At 41.3% G+C, this 17,697-nt stretch overlaps 1 protein-coding gene across 2 annotated transcripts in view; it reads right to left on the bottom strand.

The window, feature by feature from the left end:
* piezo2b (piezo-type mechanosensitive ion channel component 2b) overlaps nucleotides 1-17,697 on the bottom strand; it is a 117,454-nt gene that overhangs the window by 1,583 nt on the left and 98,174 nt on the right. For both annotated transcript variants that reach the window (XM_074688533.1, XM_074688534.1), the window contains 19 exons: nucleotides 17,607-17,687; nucleotides 16,470-16,636; nucleotides 16,204-16,397; nucleotides 15,877-16,050; nucleotides 13,035-13,709; nucleotides 12,585-12,843; nucleotides 10,598-10,774; nucleotides 10,042-10,366; nucleotides 9,702-9,834; nucleotides 7,324-7,471; nucleotides 6,777-6,988; nucleotides 6,461-6,619; nucleotides 5,622-5,769; nucleotides 5,086-5,274; nucleotides 4,856-4,948; nucleotides 3,533-3,702; nucleotides 1,933-2,052; nucleotides 1,623-1,702; nucleotides 1,291-1,504 (listed from right to left, as the gene is read on the bottom strand). In XM_074688533.1, the coding sequence (XP_074544634.1) occupies nucleotides 1,291-1,504; nucleotides 1,623-1,702; nucleotides 1,933-2,052; nucleotides 3,533-3,702; nucleotides 4,856-4,948; nucleotides 5,086-5,274; nucleotides 5,622-5,769; nucleotides 6,461-6,619; nucleotides 6,777-6,988; nucleotides 7,324-7,471; nucleotides 9,702-9,834; nucleotides 10,042-10,366; nucleotides 10,598-10,774; nucleotides 12,585-12,843; nucleotides 13,035-13,709; nucleotides 15,877-16,050; nucleotides 16,204-16,397; nucleotides 16,470-16,636; nucleotides 17,607-17,687 (3,718 nt within the window). The remainder of the gene's footprint in view (nucleotides 1-1,290; nucleotides 1,505-1,622; nucleotides 1,703-1,932; nucleotides 2,053-3,532; nucleotides 3,703-4,855; nucleotides 4,949-5,085; nucleotides 5,275-5,621; nucleotides 5,770-6,460; nucleotides 6,620-6,776; nucleotides 6,989-7,323; nucleotides 7,472-9,701; nucleotides 9,835-10,041; nucleotides 10,367-10,597; nucleotides 10,775-12,584; nucleotides 12,844-13,034; nucleotides 13,710-15,876; nucleotides 16,051-16,203; nucleotides 16,398-16,469; nucleotides 16,637-17,606; nucleotides 17,688-17,697) is intronic.

Genomic DNA, 17,697 nt, shown 5'->3' on the forward strand with positions numbered 1-17,697 from the left:
GGAAGAGGAAGAAGTTAATGCTTTACACTTTAAAGGTGTAACTTAAAGAGGGGGTATTCTGCTGTACCATATTTTAAACATGGGTATAAAGTAACAATGCTGGATGTTCAGATTAAATTTGTGCAGATTACATATTTGTATTTTGTAGAAATCCTTGAATCTGTCTGTTAACAGTAAAAAACAGCCCGTTTTCAAAATGGCTCCAGATCTTCACGAGATCCTCTTGACGCTTGCTGAGATGATGAGGTCATCACATCAGGATCTCTTCACTGGTTTATAACATCTTGGAGGGGTGGGCCTCAAACACCAAGGTCTGCTCACAGCTCTGCCCTTTAACAGGCTATGAGAGGGCTGGCCAATCAGAGTGAAGGGGATTCGTGGAATGGGGACACTTAAAGGGACAGCAGCTAAAACAAAGGCTGAAATAAGGATTTTGTAAAACACAAGTGTGACAAAATAGAGTTGTTTTTTAGCTGTAAATCGTGTAAAGCTACTACAAGGACACCAGAGTGACAGAATACAGACAAAGAAATTACAAAACCCCCTCTTTAATAAATAATGGGGTTTAAAAATAATTTAAAACTAGAAAAGCACTCAGCGAGCACAGACCATCAAGCATATTGTGGTTGTCACCAACACTTTAGTCCTACTTTAATGTTATACTCCCTTTCAGCAGACTGTCTGCTACGATTTGTTGTTAGTTGCAGGTTTGTACAATAATTTGTTACCTGACTGTTGAAAATTATGATGACCCAGTACATATTTCATATTCCAGATCTTAGTATCCAGAATATTGGCAGGATCTGGATCGTACTTTAACATCTGTCAGAAATTATGGTGACCTTGTCTTGTTTTGTTTTGCAAAGCAATCTGACCATTTATGGTGGAGTTATATACACATATGGTGAAAACAGCCCTATCTCACAATGATAAAGAATCCTTTAAAAAAAACTTGGATCTGGACGGTGATCCAGATCACCTCCAAAATTTAATCACTTCTTCTTTATCCCATTTTGAACATTTCCTGAAAATTTCATCAAGATCCATTGTTAGTTTTTGAGTTGTGTTGTTCACAAACAGACAAACAAACAGACAAACTCTCCCAAAAACATAACCTCCTTGGCGGAGGTAATTGCTCTGGTATTGCTAATATTTGATTATAATATCCAGATCATAATACTTCACAATCGTTTAAGATTGAAAACTTAAAAAAAAAAAAAAGTTTAAATACTTTAACTTGTCCAAAGTTGTGAATTCAAAAATTTAAAACAACTACCCAATCACACGTACCCATATCCAGCCAGAAAGCCCAAACTGGGCGGGCTGACTTGGTCACTGAACACGTAGAACTCAAGACCCTCTGCATTCTTCTTTTCGTCTCCCCTAACATTTATTGGGCCAGGATCCGTCTGGTTGACTTTCCACCATTCTTGAACCAGACCTGGACCATTTGCATTTCGCATCAGGGTCACAGTCATGTTCAGCATCTTTGATTTCTCTGGACCTGCAGAGACAGAGAACAGGATCACATTATGTCTTCAGAATGAAACTTGTGATCGTCTGTTGTACTTTTTAATGGACCCACATTAGATCTGTTCCCTCATAAAGATGATGACGCTCACCTTTATGAAGAACGTCTACAGTCGTAGCATCTGAGTCACTCGGGGCTCGGATAAAACGAGGGAAGATATCCATCAGTACCCTGTAGGAGAAGAGGAGAGGATGTTACTGCTGCAGTGATACACAGCTGAATGTTTTGGTGCAGCAGTAATTAATTTAGTTTATATCTCAGGATGTTACAGTATGTTCATTAATTGTTCATTATCTTAAATAAAAATATTTATTTCACACACAGACTTTATGTCTTCAACATTTGAGAACCCTCTGGTTAGCAGACAACATTTATTTGCGATGCGGCGCCGATGTACTCACGCTGAGGAATTACTCTGACTCCCTGTGAGGAGATTTTTGAGGTCTTTCTTTTCATGATCTTGGAGGTTGGTTTGTAGCTTTCCAGTCGCATATTCAGCCTTTGCACCCAGTGAGAGGTTTCTGAAACCACAAAAACATATAGAAAATAATTCAGAGAATTATCTTTACATTATTTAAAGCTCTGTGAGGATGATCTGTTTGGGCTCTAATTTCGTGCGGCGCACCACTGTGCGCTGCCAATTTGACAATTTGGTAGACCGTCTGCGCAGAGATGGGTGTGACGGTGCACCAGGGGGAGGTGTCGGCAGATTCATGTTGCCGCAGTGACAATTTCGTGCCAAAAACAGCGCAGAAAGTGCACTGAAAGCTCGCCAGCTCCGACCTGGTCTATTCTCGGCGCAAAGCGGAGTGCACCCTCCACAGCTGTAATTTAGTGGAGCAGATAAGTGAAAAAATCGTTCACATGATGATGCAAGCATGAAATTTGGCATAAATACTCTCTAAGGGTCACTCTTTTGGAATAAAACGTTAGACATGACAAAATTCAAGATGGCAGCCATTTTAAAAGATGGACGCCATTTCTATCAGACGATTCTTAATTCAAAAGTTCTAATGGTGATGCAAGCATGAAATTTGGCACAAGTTCTCTCTAAGGGACAGTTTTTTGAAATAAAATGTTAGACACGCCAAAATTCAAGATGGCGGCCATTTTTAAAGATGGACGCCATTACTATCAGACTCATGAAAAATTAATTTTGACACCCCAAAATTCAAATTGGTGACCATTTTTCATGATGAGGACCATTTTTCTTGAGTGTTAGAGAGTGTATGTGCAAAAATTCATGCTCGCATCATCAATAGAAATATATTAAAATAACAAGTGTTTAACAAAATGGCAGCCATCTTTAAAAATGGCCGCCACCTTGAATTTGTCATGTCTATCGTTTATTTCAAAAAACTGTCCCTTAGAGAGAACTTGTGCCAAATTTCATGCTTGCATCACCATTTCAACTGTCAAAACAATGAGCGTTAAATGGGAATGGCGTGCATTTTGAAAAATGGCCGCCATCTTTAATTTTGGCGTGTCTATCGTTTATTTTAAAAGAGTGTCCCTTTGAGAGTATCTGTACCAAATTTCATGCTTGCATCACCATTAGAACTTTTGAAATAAGAATCTTCTGACAGGAATGGCGTCCATCCATAAAAATGGCCGCCATCTTGAATTTTGGCGTGTCTATCGTTTATTTCAAAAGAGTGGCCCTTAGATAGTATCTGTGCCAACTTTCATGCTTGCATCACCATTTCAACTGTCAAAACAATGAGCGTTAAATGGAAATGGCGTCCATCTTTTAAAATGGCCGCCATCTTGAATTTTGGCGTGTCTATCGTTTATTTCAAAAGAGTGTCCCTAAGAGAGTATTTGTGCCAAATTTCATGCTTGCATTATCATTTGAACGATTCTCTTGAAATTTTACAGTTATCTGCTCCACTAATTTGGTGACAGGTGCACATGTGCGCACATGTCAACAAAGCCTCAGAGGCAGGTTTCCAGAGTGTCAGGCAAATGAAAGTACAAAGTGACAACTTTCGATGTAGTTACCTTTGCACAGTCCAGGACACAGTGATGGTGAAATTCATCGAACTGTCCAACATCTCTATCAGGTTTTCCCTGCTGGGCGGGCTGATGGTCCACAGAGAGTTGGAGCTGCCTTGCAGCTCTGCGATGATCAGGTCCTGCTCTGTGTAGCCCTCCAGCCACTCCAGAGCTTCCTGACAACAGGGTCACAACAGAGGAGAGAAACAATGAGACAAACTCTTAGGGAGCAATAACAGAATAAATCAGTAATCTCAAAACAACACGGGGTGTTCTAAGCCAACTATGAGTGTGAGCTACAGATTTCAACTACTTCTGCGTCTGCGTGTGTGTGTGTGTGTGTGTGTGTGTGTGTGTGTGTGTGTGTGTGGTCAACTTGGTGATACTTAAACAAGTATTATGATTTTAAAACTAAGGCTGGACGCTTTTTTCAGATCTGGATGGGATTGTTTCTGAAAGCTGAGATTGCAAGTTGTGACATGTCTGATGATGAAATTGTGCCAATAAAAAACAGTTTCACACAAATACATCACTTAACTGTGCATTTTAATGGGGTCTATAGTAGAGGTGGGGGAAACATCGAATATATACTCGATAATTCGTGGGTTGTAGCACGTGAGTTGTATGAAATGACCATATCCAGACAGTCGAATACAATTTGTCATGTAAATATTTGAAGACGTCAGTGTATAATTCTCTTTTGGGTGTCACTTCCTTCACTTTCTGCTGGTGCTCCTGCCACAGCAAGCAACACACTCCCCCACCCACCCAGAAAACTCTCCTGCAGATGCATGTTTTTGCATCAGGAAGGGGAGGAAAAAGTTGCTTTTATAAAAAGAAATAACTGAAGGGTCTGCTTGAGCCGTTATACTGCTGTCATTTTGTGCATCAAAGGTTGAATTTAAATTTTTTCAGTGATAGAGAGGAGAAATTAGAAAATCAAGATTTATTTTGTGTATTGGATTATAGATCAAAAATATCAAGATATTAGTTCTGGGCTGTATCGTGCAGAAAAGCACATGCATCAAACCTGCTGGAAAAAAAATTAAAAAATTCTGTGCTTTTCTGACGATATGGGCTCTATAACTCCCCCTAGTGACTGAAAACTTCAGCCCCTCCAGCCACTTCCATCTACATGCATGAAACTTTTTGTGCATAACTATCATGCCAAGACCTACAAAAAAAGCCTTCGATCATCATGGTCAAATAAAAACAGTTGTTGTATGCCATTTCCCAGGGTATTTAAATTCATTCACCCCAAAAGAGGGGTTAAAGCTGTTCTTAAAAAAAGTAAAATTGTAATCTTGGTTTACTTCATCTCGTACTTACGGGAAAAAGGCCGTAACTTTCCACAAACTTATTAAACTGCTCTGCGGTAACAGTCTGCAGTTGTTTTTGTTGAGCACTCATGGTGAAGATGGGCTGAAAGAGAAAGGTATCCGTCGTAAGATGGCAGAAAATGATTGTAAATAAATACCTTTAACTCTTGAATGAAACAAAATCAGAATAAATCACAAATCTGTTCCATTTGATTCCGATTCAAGGAACTGTGTTCCTACCTGAAATCCACCGAGGGTGATTTTAAAGGAGACATCGATCGGGGGGTTGACGACCCCAGCTACAGACTTGACGAGGGACATGAAGAGAAGCGGGAACCAGACGATACAGATGAGCAGCATCACGATCATCCCTCCCATCCCGTACTTCACCACCTTCTTCTTCTTTTGGCCTCGCGGTTGAGGATACCTCTGCAGAAAAAGGCCAGAATTTGTATTCGTTTTTTGTAAATTTGTGTTGAAGACGCTGTTAACTGGATCAGAATATATATACGAGACCAAATCCCCCAGGTGAAGATGAATCTGAGACACCAGAAGGTATTTTTTTTAAGGCTTGTTCACTGTCTTTAAAAATAAAATCGACCACAAAGTCTAACAGCGATCTAAAACTGATTCGTTGACTCCAGATCTGAAGTGAAACCTTACGTCTTTATCAAAGTCTTCACTTCAACAAATCACAAAAGTACATCTCAGCCTGAATTCAAGCATGACGGGCTCTGGCTCTGAGACCAATTCCTGACGCTACACATGATAAACACCTTCTCAGACTCTCTCCAGCACTTCAGGATGAAGATGTGAGCGTAGATGTCCTCCACACAGATCCAGCTGGACAGAGACAGCGAGGTATCCGTCCAAACCCAGTCCATCACGGCCCGCAGCTCTGTCAGGAACGGTACCAGGCGGAATCTGGAAACAACAGGCACCACCTTACTGAATCGTTCCAAATATGAGGCTGGAGAAAAACGGTTTCATTATCTTTCCTCATCTGTTAGCCCCGGATTTAAAACTGATTTAGTGACGGATCCTATTTAGCTTAAAGAGTGGGTATGCTACTTCCCTATATTTAAAGCATGGATGTAAAGTAGATCTATGCAGATAGATTTCCCAACTGGTTCATGACACATTAGAAGGATGGGGTCTCAAACACCAGGATCTGAGCCCATGGCTCCGCCCTTGGCCTTCAGAGGGCTAGCCAATCAGAGGAAAGGGGGTTAGTGGAGTGGGGAGCCTTAAAGAGACAGCACCTAAAATGAGGCTGACATAAAAGTTTTCTAAACCACCAGCTTGAAAAAAAATGTTTGTTTTTTTAACTGTAAATAATTTTAAAATACTATGGGGGAACAAGAGGGACAGAATAAATTGTGAAAAAAGCACAATACCCCCTCTTTAAGTATTTTATTAGTTACTATGATTAATTTTTGATTTACAAAAGAGCATGTGACATGTTGTGAAACTTTTTACTGGTCAAAACAGCTTACAGAAGAAAATAAAAATCCAAATATTTATAAAAGCAGTGACATGAAACAGAGGAAAATGACCCAAGCCTCGGATCTGTTTGCTCAGCTTGAAGAAATAACCCTCTGCCAGCTTCACTCACCCTTGAAACAGGAAGAGGTTCATGTAATTGTAGCTCTTTGTCAGGAAGTTTCCCAAAACACGAGTTGGATACCCGCAGCGGATCTGGTAGGCGGACAGGGCGAAGTAGATGCACTTGACAAAATACCACATCTGAGCAACTTTGTTCTCGCTGAAACGTCTGTGAAGGAAACACAGAGAGACATTTGTAACATTTGTTCCTTTCTCAGTTATTAACATCACAAAGAATCTTACGTCTTAATTTTTCATGATTCCATTAAACGTTTCCTTAACGCTTTTTGACTTTGAGCCCACTTTCTGGGTGACTGGTGTCTTACTTTTCAGTGACTCCAGGCAGAATGAAGAACATCCAGAAGTGGATGCCAAAGAGCAGGATGACCTGGAAGATGACTTTTCCCATGACAGACTTTCTGAGGTAGAGGGCCCGGTCCACCACCATGGTCCCAAACTGGATCAGGACCATGACAAGGAAAGGTCCCGGGACCTGGTCCTCGGAGAGAGACGACGTGATGTCTGCAGCTGAGTGTTTCTATGAGAGAAATGAAACATGGCGTTCCTCAGGGATCAATGTCAGGACTCCTGTTACTCCTACAAGACTAATACAGCTTTACTAAGCTGCATCCAGATTTTGTTTCATATTTTTCACAAGTTTCTACATTTTTTCATGGTAAAAACTGTTTTTCTCCTTGTTTGACAGCTCTGCGTTACCTTTATATACTTTATGATGTAGCTTCTGCGTGCACATTTTCTCCCATACACACATGTGCTTCACTGTTTCTTAAAATATCTTCTTTTTTTAGTTCGGATGTCATAAACAAATTAACCTGAACAGCTTTAAAATGAAAAAGATGCTTTTAAACTTACACCAAACGCCCAGAATCCAAAAACAATGATGATGAAGTCGACTGTGTCAGCCAGGAACATCAGCACGTAGACGTCCGTGACCGCGCTGTACTCTGGATGGATCAAGTTATAGAAGAACTGCTTCATGGGAAGGTAGATCTCCATAAACCTGCACAGAAGTCAGAAAAAGCAAAGGCACCAGTGAAATTCCAGTTAGTTCAAGTCAAGTGTTAAATTCGTGGTGTTGTTTTGAGGTATTTAACTCTATGCTGGTGTTAAACCATACATCTGCACTGTTAACCCAGAGGTTGTTTGTTAGCAAACCTTCTCAGTAGAGTTTCAGTAAAAATTATGAGTGGGTAATTTATAACTTTTACTTCAATCAAAATGAAACTGAAGTTTTGGCAAGAACTGCACTGTTTTAAAATTGAGGCAAGTGATTGCACACAAATGATTTGAGTCATGATGAACTAAATAAAAGGTTTAGAAGAAGGCTCAATTTCAATGCTTAAAGTACTAGACTTAAACTACACTGCCCTGTAAAAACAAACAGTTGATCCAACTTAATAAAAATGTTTCAATTGGTAACAGTTTCTTCAAATAACTTTTTTTTTGTTTGGCTAACATCATTGGTTTACGTCTCATGTGCTCAGTAATTTTATATCATCACCTTGTTTTAATCCAACTCAAATCAAGCTAACCTTCTACACATTTCAATAAACATTCTCTGTAACTAAACTTCAAAAAACTGCTCCTTTACATTTTTAGACAATGGTTTTCACAAAGTAATTTTTGCCATGGCAGCGTTTAGTAACCGTGAGTGAGGAGGAAACACAGTGGATATGAGATACATGAAGACACAGGCTGTTTGTGCTTGGTGCATTGGACTGCTTGTCTGTGCCCAGCATGGCACAAACTGTCTGTGTGCTGCATGGCATGGACTTAGGAGATAAAATAACACTATGGATACCACAAAATTACTCGTTAAGTGTAAGGTAATAACACAACTTGTGTCATAGGTGCACTGAATGGGTGATGTATTAAAGGGCAACTCTGGTTTTTTGACACCTGGACCTTGTTCATAGATGTGTGCATGCTCATACACTCACTCAGACAAACATTGCGCAGCTCGGAGTCCTTCAGAAGTTATTGAGATCCAGCTAATTTTAGCCGCACTTAGCGGGGGCCATGGCAAGGGAGCTTCAGCGCGGGACATAATCTCTGCAAAATCGCTCATTTCGGCTATATTTTTTCATCCATCGCCAGTGTTATCATAAAGTCAGCTCGTCTACCGTCTTCAGGTGGGTCAGCTGCCCCAGAGCTGACCTGGTAAACAAACTTTAGATGACGTCATAGCCGCGCCACACTAAGGTACAGCTGATTTCATCCATGCTGTTTCACACTCAGCTGGTGCATATTCCCACTTTGTCTGAATAAAATGACGAGTTCTTCAAAGTTTAGCTTCCACAGGCTTCCATTGGACTATCAGGCATTACTAAAAGTGTGGCTTGTTGCACTGAAAATGGATCCGAATACTGAAATAGAGGGTTTGAAGCAGGCCAGTCACAGAGTCTGCAGTGCTCACTTCGCTCCTGAGGACTTTATTCGCACAAAGCCAAAGAAGAAGGGCCAGGAACCACAGCGTCAGAACCTGAAGAGAAGTGCCGCCCCGATTGTTTCAGCTAACTTTATTATAACACTGGGGATGGATGAAAAAATATAGCCGAAATGAGCGATTTTGCAGAGATTATGTCCCGCGCTAAAGCTCCCTTGCCGTGGCCCCCGCTAAGTGCGGCTAAAATTGGTTGGATCTAAATAACTTCTGAAGGACTCCGAGCTGCACAATGTTTGTCTGAGTGAGTATATGAGCATGCACACATCTATAAATAAGGTCCAGGTATCAAAAAACCGGAGGTGCCCTTTAACACTGCAAGTGCTAGAAATTAACACCCCCTAGTGGAACAAAACAACACCACTTAGTGTGAAAAAACACCTTTTTGTGTGATAAAAAACACTGTGGGTGTTAGAATTTTAACACTATAAAAAATTCAATATATCAACACTTGCTGAAACTTAAACTTAACTCAGAGTCTGTGAGAATTATATAAACTCAGGGAAAGTGTTAAATTTAACTCTATAGGAGTTGAATTAACATTTTCCATTTTGCAGTGTAGTACTAATCCTGTGCTAATAGTTCCTAACAGGAACACTCCAATCAAAGCTCTAAATTAAGACCGTGGAGATGTTTCAGATGTTGCATCACTGATATGATTCCCACAATGCCTTTTCTATTTATTTGTCTATGACACTCTCATCAAGCCGAGTAATTACAGTCGCAACTGCCGGAGAAGAGGACATGAAATCAGACACTTCAATCAACCCTGAATGCTTCATCATACCGCTTTAAGACGAACGCTTTCCCTTTGAAGAGCTGCTCCCTGAGCTTCTCCACGATCATCTGTTTGCGCGTCTTCTGGTGGACGCTGGCCACGCTGCCCTCCTTTCGGCTGCTGTTGTGGGAAGCGGTACTTCCTGTGGGAGCAGTTTACATTTCAGGTTGTAAATAAACCGTGACTAAGCACCAAGGCTTCGGATTCACAAACACAAAAACCTGAGCCTGGGGTCAAGGCTAGACACAAAACAAAGGGTGTCCTGTTATGATGTTTGTGACTTTTAAAACGTGATGTGTCTTACTTGTAGAGAAACAACAGTAAAAGAAACAAAAGAGATTTCTTTCACCTCTCTTGGACCTTGCAGAGGAGTGAAGGGATCGGTGAGAAATGTGCGAGCCGCCGCTGGAGCTCTTCCGGCGCTGAAAAGTCTGCTGCTGTGGGTAATGAACCTGAACCTGTCCTGAATTTCCCGAATGTCCCGAATCAATGGACGTCCCAAACGTCATAGATCTCAGTGTGTGAGTGGAGCTTCTGCTTTCATTGAACAGTGAGGATGCCGGTTCAGATCCCTTCTCGCTCCCCTCTTTCTCCTTTCCCTCATCCTCTGATTCGCTCTGACGGGACGGCGCTCTCCTGGTTTTTGGGTCGTCTTCGTCCCAGAGACCGTGACACTGGAAACAGAGACAACATTAATGAATGTCTTTATGTCCATTTAGCGTCTTGTGAGTGCATTTAAGACCATTTTTACTGAATTAAAGCACCAACGCTTTCAGATTTCAGTTTTTGGAATGAGAATCAGTTCAACGCAAACAGTCAAACCTTTCTCTGTCTCTTATTAAACTAGGATAACCTCTTGTAGCCTATCAGGGTAACACTGTTCAGATCATGCCCGCCGTGTTTACCTTGAGGATGGACCTGTGGAAGAAGAGAGCCAGTAACTGGACCAGGTCATAGTGGACGTATCCGTCTTTCTTCTCAACGCCGATGATGTTTGGAGGGTGGTAGGGTTTGTTTTTGTTCATCTTGTGGTTGAAGGGGAAGAAGCCAAACTGGAAGAAGTACTTGATGACAATGGTGACCTAGAGAGACAATACAGGAAACACAGACCTGTAAGAGTCTAAAATCTTCCAATCCCAGTCCAGATTGAAATTCAACAATTTAATCATTTGACCATGACTGTGTATATTTTTGTTGTTCAGTCTGGGTTACTGAAGACCCAGTAATCAGAGATTGGGGAAGGGGACCGGGCTATCTGTTTGTCCCTGACCTGTCCTAGGTTGTTGTTGTGGTTTTCACTATTGTTTTATCTGTTGTGAATTTTGAAAAGAAGAAAAAGACTGATATAAATCATGAGTCCTTTTAAAATGATGAGGCCTCAAAATAAAAAAAATGCTCTGTTACGAAAAAAAAAAAAATCCTTATCTTGTTAAGAGTCCTCGTCGACCCTAAAGGTCATGATAACAACTAACATCTGGATAAGCAGAGTGTGACGCGATAAATTCATACATTTGTGAGATTGTTCAATTATTAAATTGCAAAAATGAAATTATAAATTACAAATTAAAATCATAATATGTATATATATATATATATATATATATATATATATACACACACACACACACATCTTGAGTCAATTCTGTTATGATTTTTGAGGTGACAATTCAATTAATATTGCGATTCTTTGTTACTTTTTATTAGGTACAATTGTGTGTTTACCTATTGCATATCTTATTTTTTAATGGCTGTATATTGATGACCCTGTATTTGGGGAAGGGGGAATAGGGCAGGGGCTTTTTTTTGTCCTCGACTCTCCTACTTGTTTGTTGTTGTTCATGTATTTTCCTCTGTGATAACACACAAAAAATATAAAGACTTTGATCAGAAAATAAATTGCTATCCTTTAACATTTAAGATTTTTTGTGATTTTTAGGGGTTTTTTTTAACACCAGACAAGGTGAAAAAGTTAAATGATGATGATAATGTCTATAGACTATATCAGGAGCCATATTTTGCCATAGAATGCACATCACGTGAGTCAGAGAGAAACATTTCACCCTCTGCTGGAGGAAAGTGGAATTTCTTTCCAATCATTTTTTAAGACTGAAATGAAGAATTTGAAAAAAAAAAAAAAAATTTTGACAATGAATCCCAATTTTGATATTGTCAAACAAATAATCCTGATATATCATACTTCGTTTTTTTCTCCCACCCCTAGTAAACGTTCATTTCTGCTGTTAAAATCATAGACTGTATAAAGCATGGAGGTAGTCTCTCTGACGTCACTTGTCTGTTTCTGAAACAGATATTTGAAGCAGATCGGCATTAGCAGCCATATTGGAAGTGACAGGGGCTCCGAGCACCGGTATAGGATGCTTCTCCGGTCACGTGAGCTGAGCTGTGCCTCTGATTGGGCGAGCTCACAATCTTAATATCTTCTAAACCGCCGGGTTGGAAAAAATAGTCACCCCCCATGCTAGATAGTAAAGTTAGTGATTCAGACAGATCTTTTTGAACCAGGATGTAAATAGGTTAAATTACGCTGTGAAAACAGCTTTTTTGGCTTGGTGTGTATGTGACTTCCGGTACTTCCGGTGCCATCCTCAAGCGAACACTCGAGAAACAGCAGATTTTAGCACTTCAGCATTGTCTCATATTCTATGACCGGAGGTTGTCGCTTGGTTAAAATCAGCTTTTTCGAATGGGTGTGTATTTGGGTTCTTATTTTTCTGCAATCAGCCTCTAGTGGACACTTGAGGAACTGCAGCTTCTAAAACTTTAGCACAGACTTCACCAGAGGTTATTGCTTGGTTGTATCAACATCTATAAGACCATTAAAACATCAGTGCCTTGCTCATCTCTTGAGCCTAATGGTCCTCATGTTTGTACCTCGGTGTAGACGATGGCCGTCATCCAGTAGCGCTTGCTGGGCCGTGGCACGGACAGCATTGCCCACAGGAAGATGGTGATGGGAAGGACCAGGGTGGCACAGGAGGCCGACACCATGTGGTTGATGATGATGACCAGGTAGCACACCACCTCTGAGTGCGCCACCAGCATGTTGTAGAGGGCGTAGACCAGCTGCAGGATCAGGGGCTGCTTCTGGTAGAATTTCTCTGACTCCTCCAGGTCCTCATCGTAGAACATCCTGGGAGACAAAAACAGACATACTGGTAAGTTTTTATGTAATGTATATCAAAGAACTATGAATAAATGTTTTCACTAGCTTCTTTGAGGTTAGGACATGATACAATGACAGCACAAGGAGACACTAAATAATAAAATATCCTGACCAAAAAAACATCAAATACTGACGTGGTCTCTTGTTTATTGACTCACTTGTTGAGCAGCAGCTCGCTGGCGGTAAGCTCCGTGGTCATGGAGGGCATCACGAGGTCCGACCTGCTGTCCGAGCGGCTGTCAGAGGTCATCACCATCCGCCTCCTCCGGTCCATGTCGCTCTCGTCGTCGCTGACCTCCAGACGGTCGAAGCTGACGGCTTTGCTGTAGCTGGGGGGCACGTCAGCATCAGAGGTTTTGGAGGCATCAGTGTCCGGGGTGTAGAGCAGTCCACCCCGCCCCTCTGTGGACATGAAGTCCTGCTGTCCCCCTCCATCCTCGCTTTCAGTGATGAAGTCTTTGTCCAGGCCGGAGGGGGCGGAGTCCACCTCCTCCGGCCTGAGGGAGGGCCCCTCATCTGGACCAAAAGACTCCCAGAGACCTGCTCCTCTCTCTTTGCTCTCTTGTTCAGTTTGTACCTCTCCTCCTTCCTCACCTTGAAGTTCCTCCTGGCCTTCATCCTCCTCACCCTCCTCTCTTTCCTCTTCCTGTTCGCTCTCCCTGGGTTCTCCGTCACTCCAGGGCCCGCCCTCGGCCCCCTGGCTCCCATCCAGCTGTTGGGACTCCCAGGGAACCTGCTGCCGGTCCTCTCCTTGGTCCTGCTCGTCCTCAACCTCTTCGATGGTGTCTGTGGTGCCCTGTCTGGAGTAGAGCATGACGCACTGAGTCTCTTCACTGCAGAGGACAAAAACAGCCGGCGTGTCTTAATGTCAGTTTGTGGTGGGTTGGCAAAGGGCGGAAATTTCTGGTAAATTTCAGGAAAGTTTCTAAAAAAAATTTCATAGGATTTTGAGCTATGGGAATATTGGAAATTTTCAAGTATTTGTACTTTCAACTTAAATGATTTTTTCTAGAAATTGGATTGCTCTAAAATTGTTTTATTTTCCACCATTCCCAGTTTTCTGTAAAAAAAAAAAAAAAAGAAGCCATTTCGTGACAACTAGGATTAAGACCAGTCATTCAGCAGCCACTGAATACGATGAGGTCCAGGTCCTTGATGAGTACACAGCATGGCCTGAAGAGAAGCTAAACTCAATATTTTAACATTTTTGAAAGGGACTCCCAAAAAGAAAAATCCTTTTTTACTTTTATGTTATTTAAAAGGACTTTGAGGACTTTCAAAGGTATCCTGAAAAAGTCTCTCTGGATTGATTCATGGCACATAGAAGTCCACATGACAACACCACACCAGCAAAGCTTTGCAGAAAAGAGAGATCTGTGTTTTTCCCTGCTGAAAAGGATTTCACTGGAGCTGAACTGACAAAAAAAGGAGGTCAGAGCAGAAGAAAGGCTAACACAGGCGCTAAACTGTTTGTGCTAATGTTCATTCCGACCTACAGTCAGCAGTTATTCTGCAGTGGTCTGTTCAAACTTGAGGGTTTATCAATAAAATGAAGAGTGTGGTTACGTTAGCTCTGATTGGTAGATTAGCACTGGTAGGACATAACCACTCACTAACAGACACGGCCTAGTGCACCACGCAGTGAGGAACACTGAACAGTCTGCTCACCTTCTAAACTACAAACTGAGTTTAAAAATTTCGATTGTCGTCATGTTTCCAAAAACAAATAAAACCCATTATGTTGTTAAACTGAACAAAAAAAAGTGGTGCTAAAAAGTAGATCTGTGCTCCATTCAATTGCTTCAAAACAAACGTCATGTGAGAGTCATGTCCTAATGACAGTGGGTGCAAGTGCTCATGGGAATCGGAGTCTTTATCCTAGAAAAACACCAGCTTTTCCAGATGATCCTCAGAGCCCCTTTAAAAAACATTAGACATGTTTGCACACGTCTGCTTAAAAAAAAATGTTTAACATTGATTTATGTATATGTGTACCAGGTAAATGCAAGTGATACATTTCTAGAAAAAAATTCTGTTAAGTCCCATTAATTTTTCTTAACTTCCAAAATTTTTCATGGAAAGTTTCCAACTGCAAAATTCCCAGAATTAGGCAACCCAACAGAAGTCCTCAAAATGCAGCTGACATGCTGCATGACTTTTCTACAAATGTTTGTTTTATTCTTTAAACTTTTTTTATGCAGATTTTAAATCTTAAAGATGGCACTTTTTAGAAGGGGAAGTACTAGAAGACAGTCAGGATCTTAATCTTTTATGTCCTCAGGACTATGAACCATCAGAAAAATGGTCAAAATTCTGACTTAAATCTCATTGCTGACAATTTTTGAAGGTGGAAATCTGAGGAGAAAAGACTGAATTTGGACTATATTCGGGAGTCAGATTTTCGTCAAAATAAAGAGCTGGGGAAAAAAAGTTGGGTGTGACTTTGAGCTCCAAATTTGAAAACTTAAAAAAAAAATTGTTTTACCCAGATTTCAGAATCTGCCAATGAAGCCAAAACTATTTTTGTTAGGCATCTTTGAACATTGGCTTTTTAATACCCTCAGAATTAGATTCTTTGAAAGTTGGGTCATAAAAGTCAAAATGTTACACCCTTGATTGATCTCAGATATGTGTTGATGATGATGATGAAGAACAGACGTCTGGAGATGCAGTGGTTGTGATAATGAACATGACGTGGCAGCCTCTATGAAAGCTGTCACAGGGACGGGCTCATTCCTGAAGCAGCAGTTTCAGATTTAGAAATGCGTGTTATAATAATTGTATTCAGCTTTTAGCAGCGTTAGTGGGTGTCTCATTTTGGGATTTTACCACAGTTTGTAACACCAGGCCTCTAATTTTAAAACCCTTCAAATAAACCAACAGTTTCCTGAGCTCGTTAAAGGAAGCAGAGAACTAAAACAGGGATTTATGATTGTTTATAATCGTTTTTCTGTGTATAAACTCAGAGCAGTGTCGACATGTGATGCTAAGACCCAGCACCTGGACACAAAGCTGCTGCAGCTGTCCACGGATGAATTGGACATGTCCAGGCCGTACATCTTTCTCAGCTTGGGCCTGGCACGCTCGCTGGTTTTAGGAATGCACTCCGGCATCCCGTCCAAGTCCTCCAGCGTGGATTGGCGAGAAAGGAGCGTGGTTGCTTCAGTCAAAGCACTGAGAGGTGGTGGGAGTGAGGGATGGGAATGAGGAGGATGAGATGGAGTCTATGTTAGGGTCCACGGATGACATGGAGTAAATAAAGCTTAAAATACACAGAAGAATGAGGGTGAAATGTCTCTGTATGATGACACAGAAGGATCTTTGTACCTGGACATGCTGTCTCTAGAGGCCGTGGAGTCCTGACTCTCCATGGGATACCTTCCTCTCCTCCTCCTGACCCTGGAGGATCCTGACGCAGAGTCGTCCTCGCTCAGGATGTCCATGCTGGCCTGCCTGGACATGTTGAGCCTCATGGCCTTCTGATAGTAGATGTGGATGCTCTCTCTGGACGGCACGTTTCCCTGAATGGAGGAATCTTGTGAGGTTCAAACTCCAAACTGGTCGTCCGGTCTTCACATGGTCTCCTGTCTTACCTTTTTGACCTCTCTGGTCAGCATGCAGCGCTCGATGCGCAGCACGGTGGAGATGTCGATGTACTCCCTGCACATGTCGTTCATCCACTTGGTGAAGCTTTCCACGGTCGTCTGGAAGAGCACCCAGGTGAACTTTATGATGTTGAAGACTCTCTTGATAATGTTATCTGAGGGAGAGCAGACACACAATCATAAACTGTTGTTAAATGTGTCGGGAAAAATGAGAAACTTGAAAATTTGTGTCTCCTGCTGTCAGTAAAATCAGTAAAATACACATCACGATACTTGGGACGTGATAAGATAATATTATGATATCACAATATTGTGATAATATGCAATTTTCTGCACAATTAACTATCTGATTGAAAACAACTTTTCTATTCTGTTGTGTTTGAAATATGTATGGTTCATTTGTTGGTCATGGACATCAAACTGGTTTTGTCTTCAGTGATATTTTTACTATTTTTTCTCCTGCGTTTGTCTGGAGATCCTACATGTAACCATGGCTGCATTGTTTATATGTGAAATCAGCTGTTAGCAGCCTGTAGCGTGTTGATGCTAACTGGTGCAAGGCCTGATGTTTCCCCACAAGGTGAGGAGAAGGAGGTGAGGACGACGTGCTGGTTCTCAGGTGTGAGCTAAGAAGTGACGACATGGACGTGTCCTTCCATCCATCGTTATTGGGAACGTATGATCTCCAATTAGATGGACAAGCTAGCTGTGCTAACCCAGTAATAGAAGGAATACCAGAAGGCAGAGTAGCATCATGCTATTCAAAGACATGGCTAACGGCGCTAACACCAGACACCAACGCCACATTGAAAGAGCTTCACCTGCTGTGAGCAGACGGGATCATTTTGGATATATGATTTGTATTTATTATTATTTTGTCAGAAATAAACTTTACTATTACTACTACTACTTCTAAAAGAGGAGAAGTACCATGACTCTTTTTATCTGATCTTCCAGATAAGGGGATTTTTATTTTTATGATACTTACATCTAATAATGAGATACCTAATATTCTTTTTTTATGACAGTTGAAAAGAAAGATAAAATTACCTGATGCAAATGTGTCAAGTTACACTGAAAAAACATCACCGTACAAAATCACCAGAGTATTTCTCCTGAACTCACCTGGACTTCCAGACTTTTTGCTCTCCTCACTTTTATCTCCGCCATCAGAGAGCTCTCCAAGGTCCACGGTCACATGACCTGCTGAGGAACC

Source organism: Halichoeres trimaculatus, unplaced genomic scaffold (assembly GCF_033239565.1).
Source record: "Halichoeres trimaculatus isolate MK-OKI-2021-1 unplaced genomic scaffold, fHalTri1.1 fHalTri1_scaffold_15, whole genome shotgun sequence".
Classification (NCBI taxonomy): Eukaryota; Metazoa; Chordata; class Actinopteri; order Labriformes; family Labridae; genus Halichoeres; species Halichoeres trimaculatus.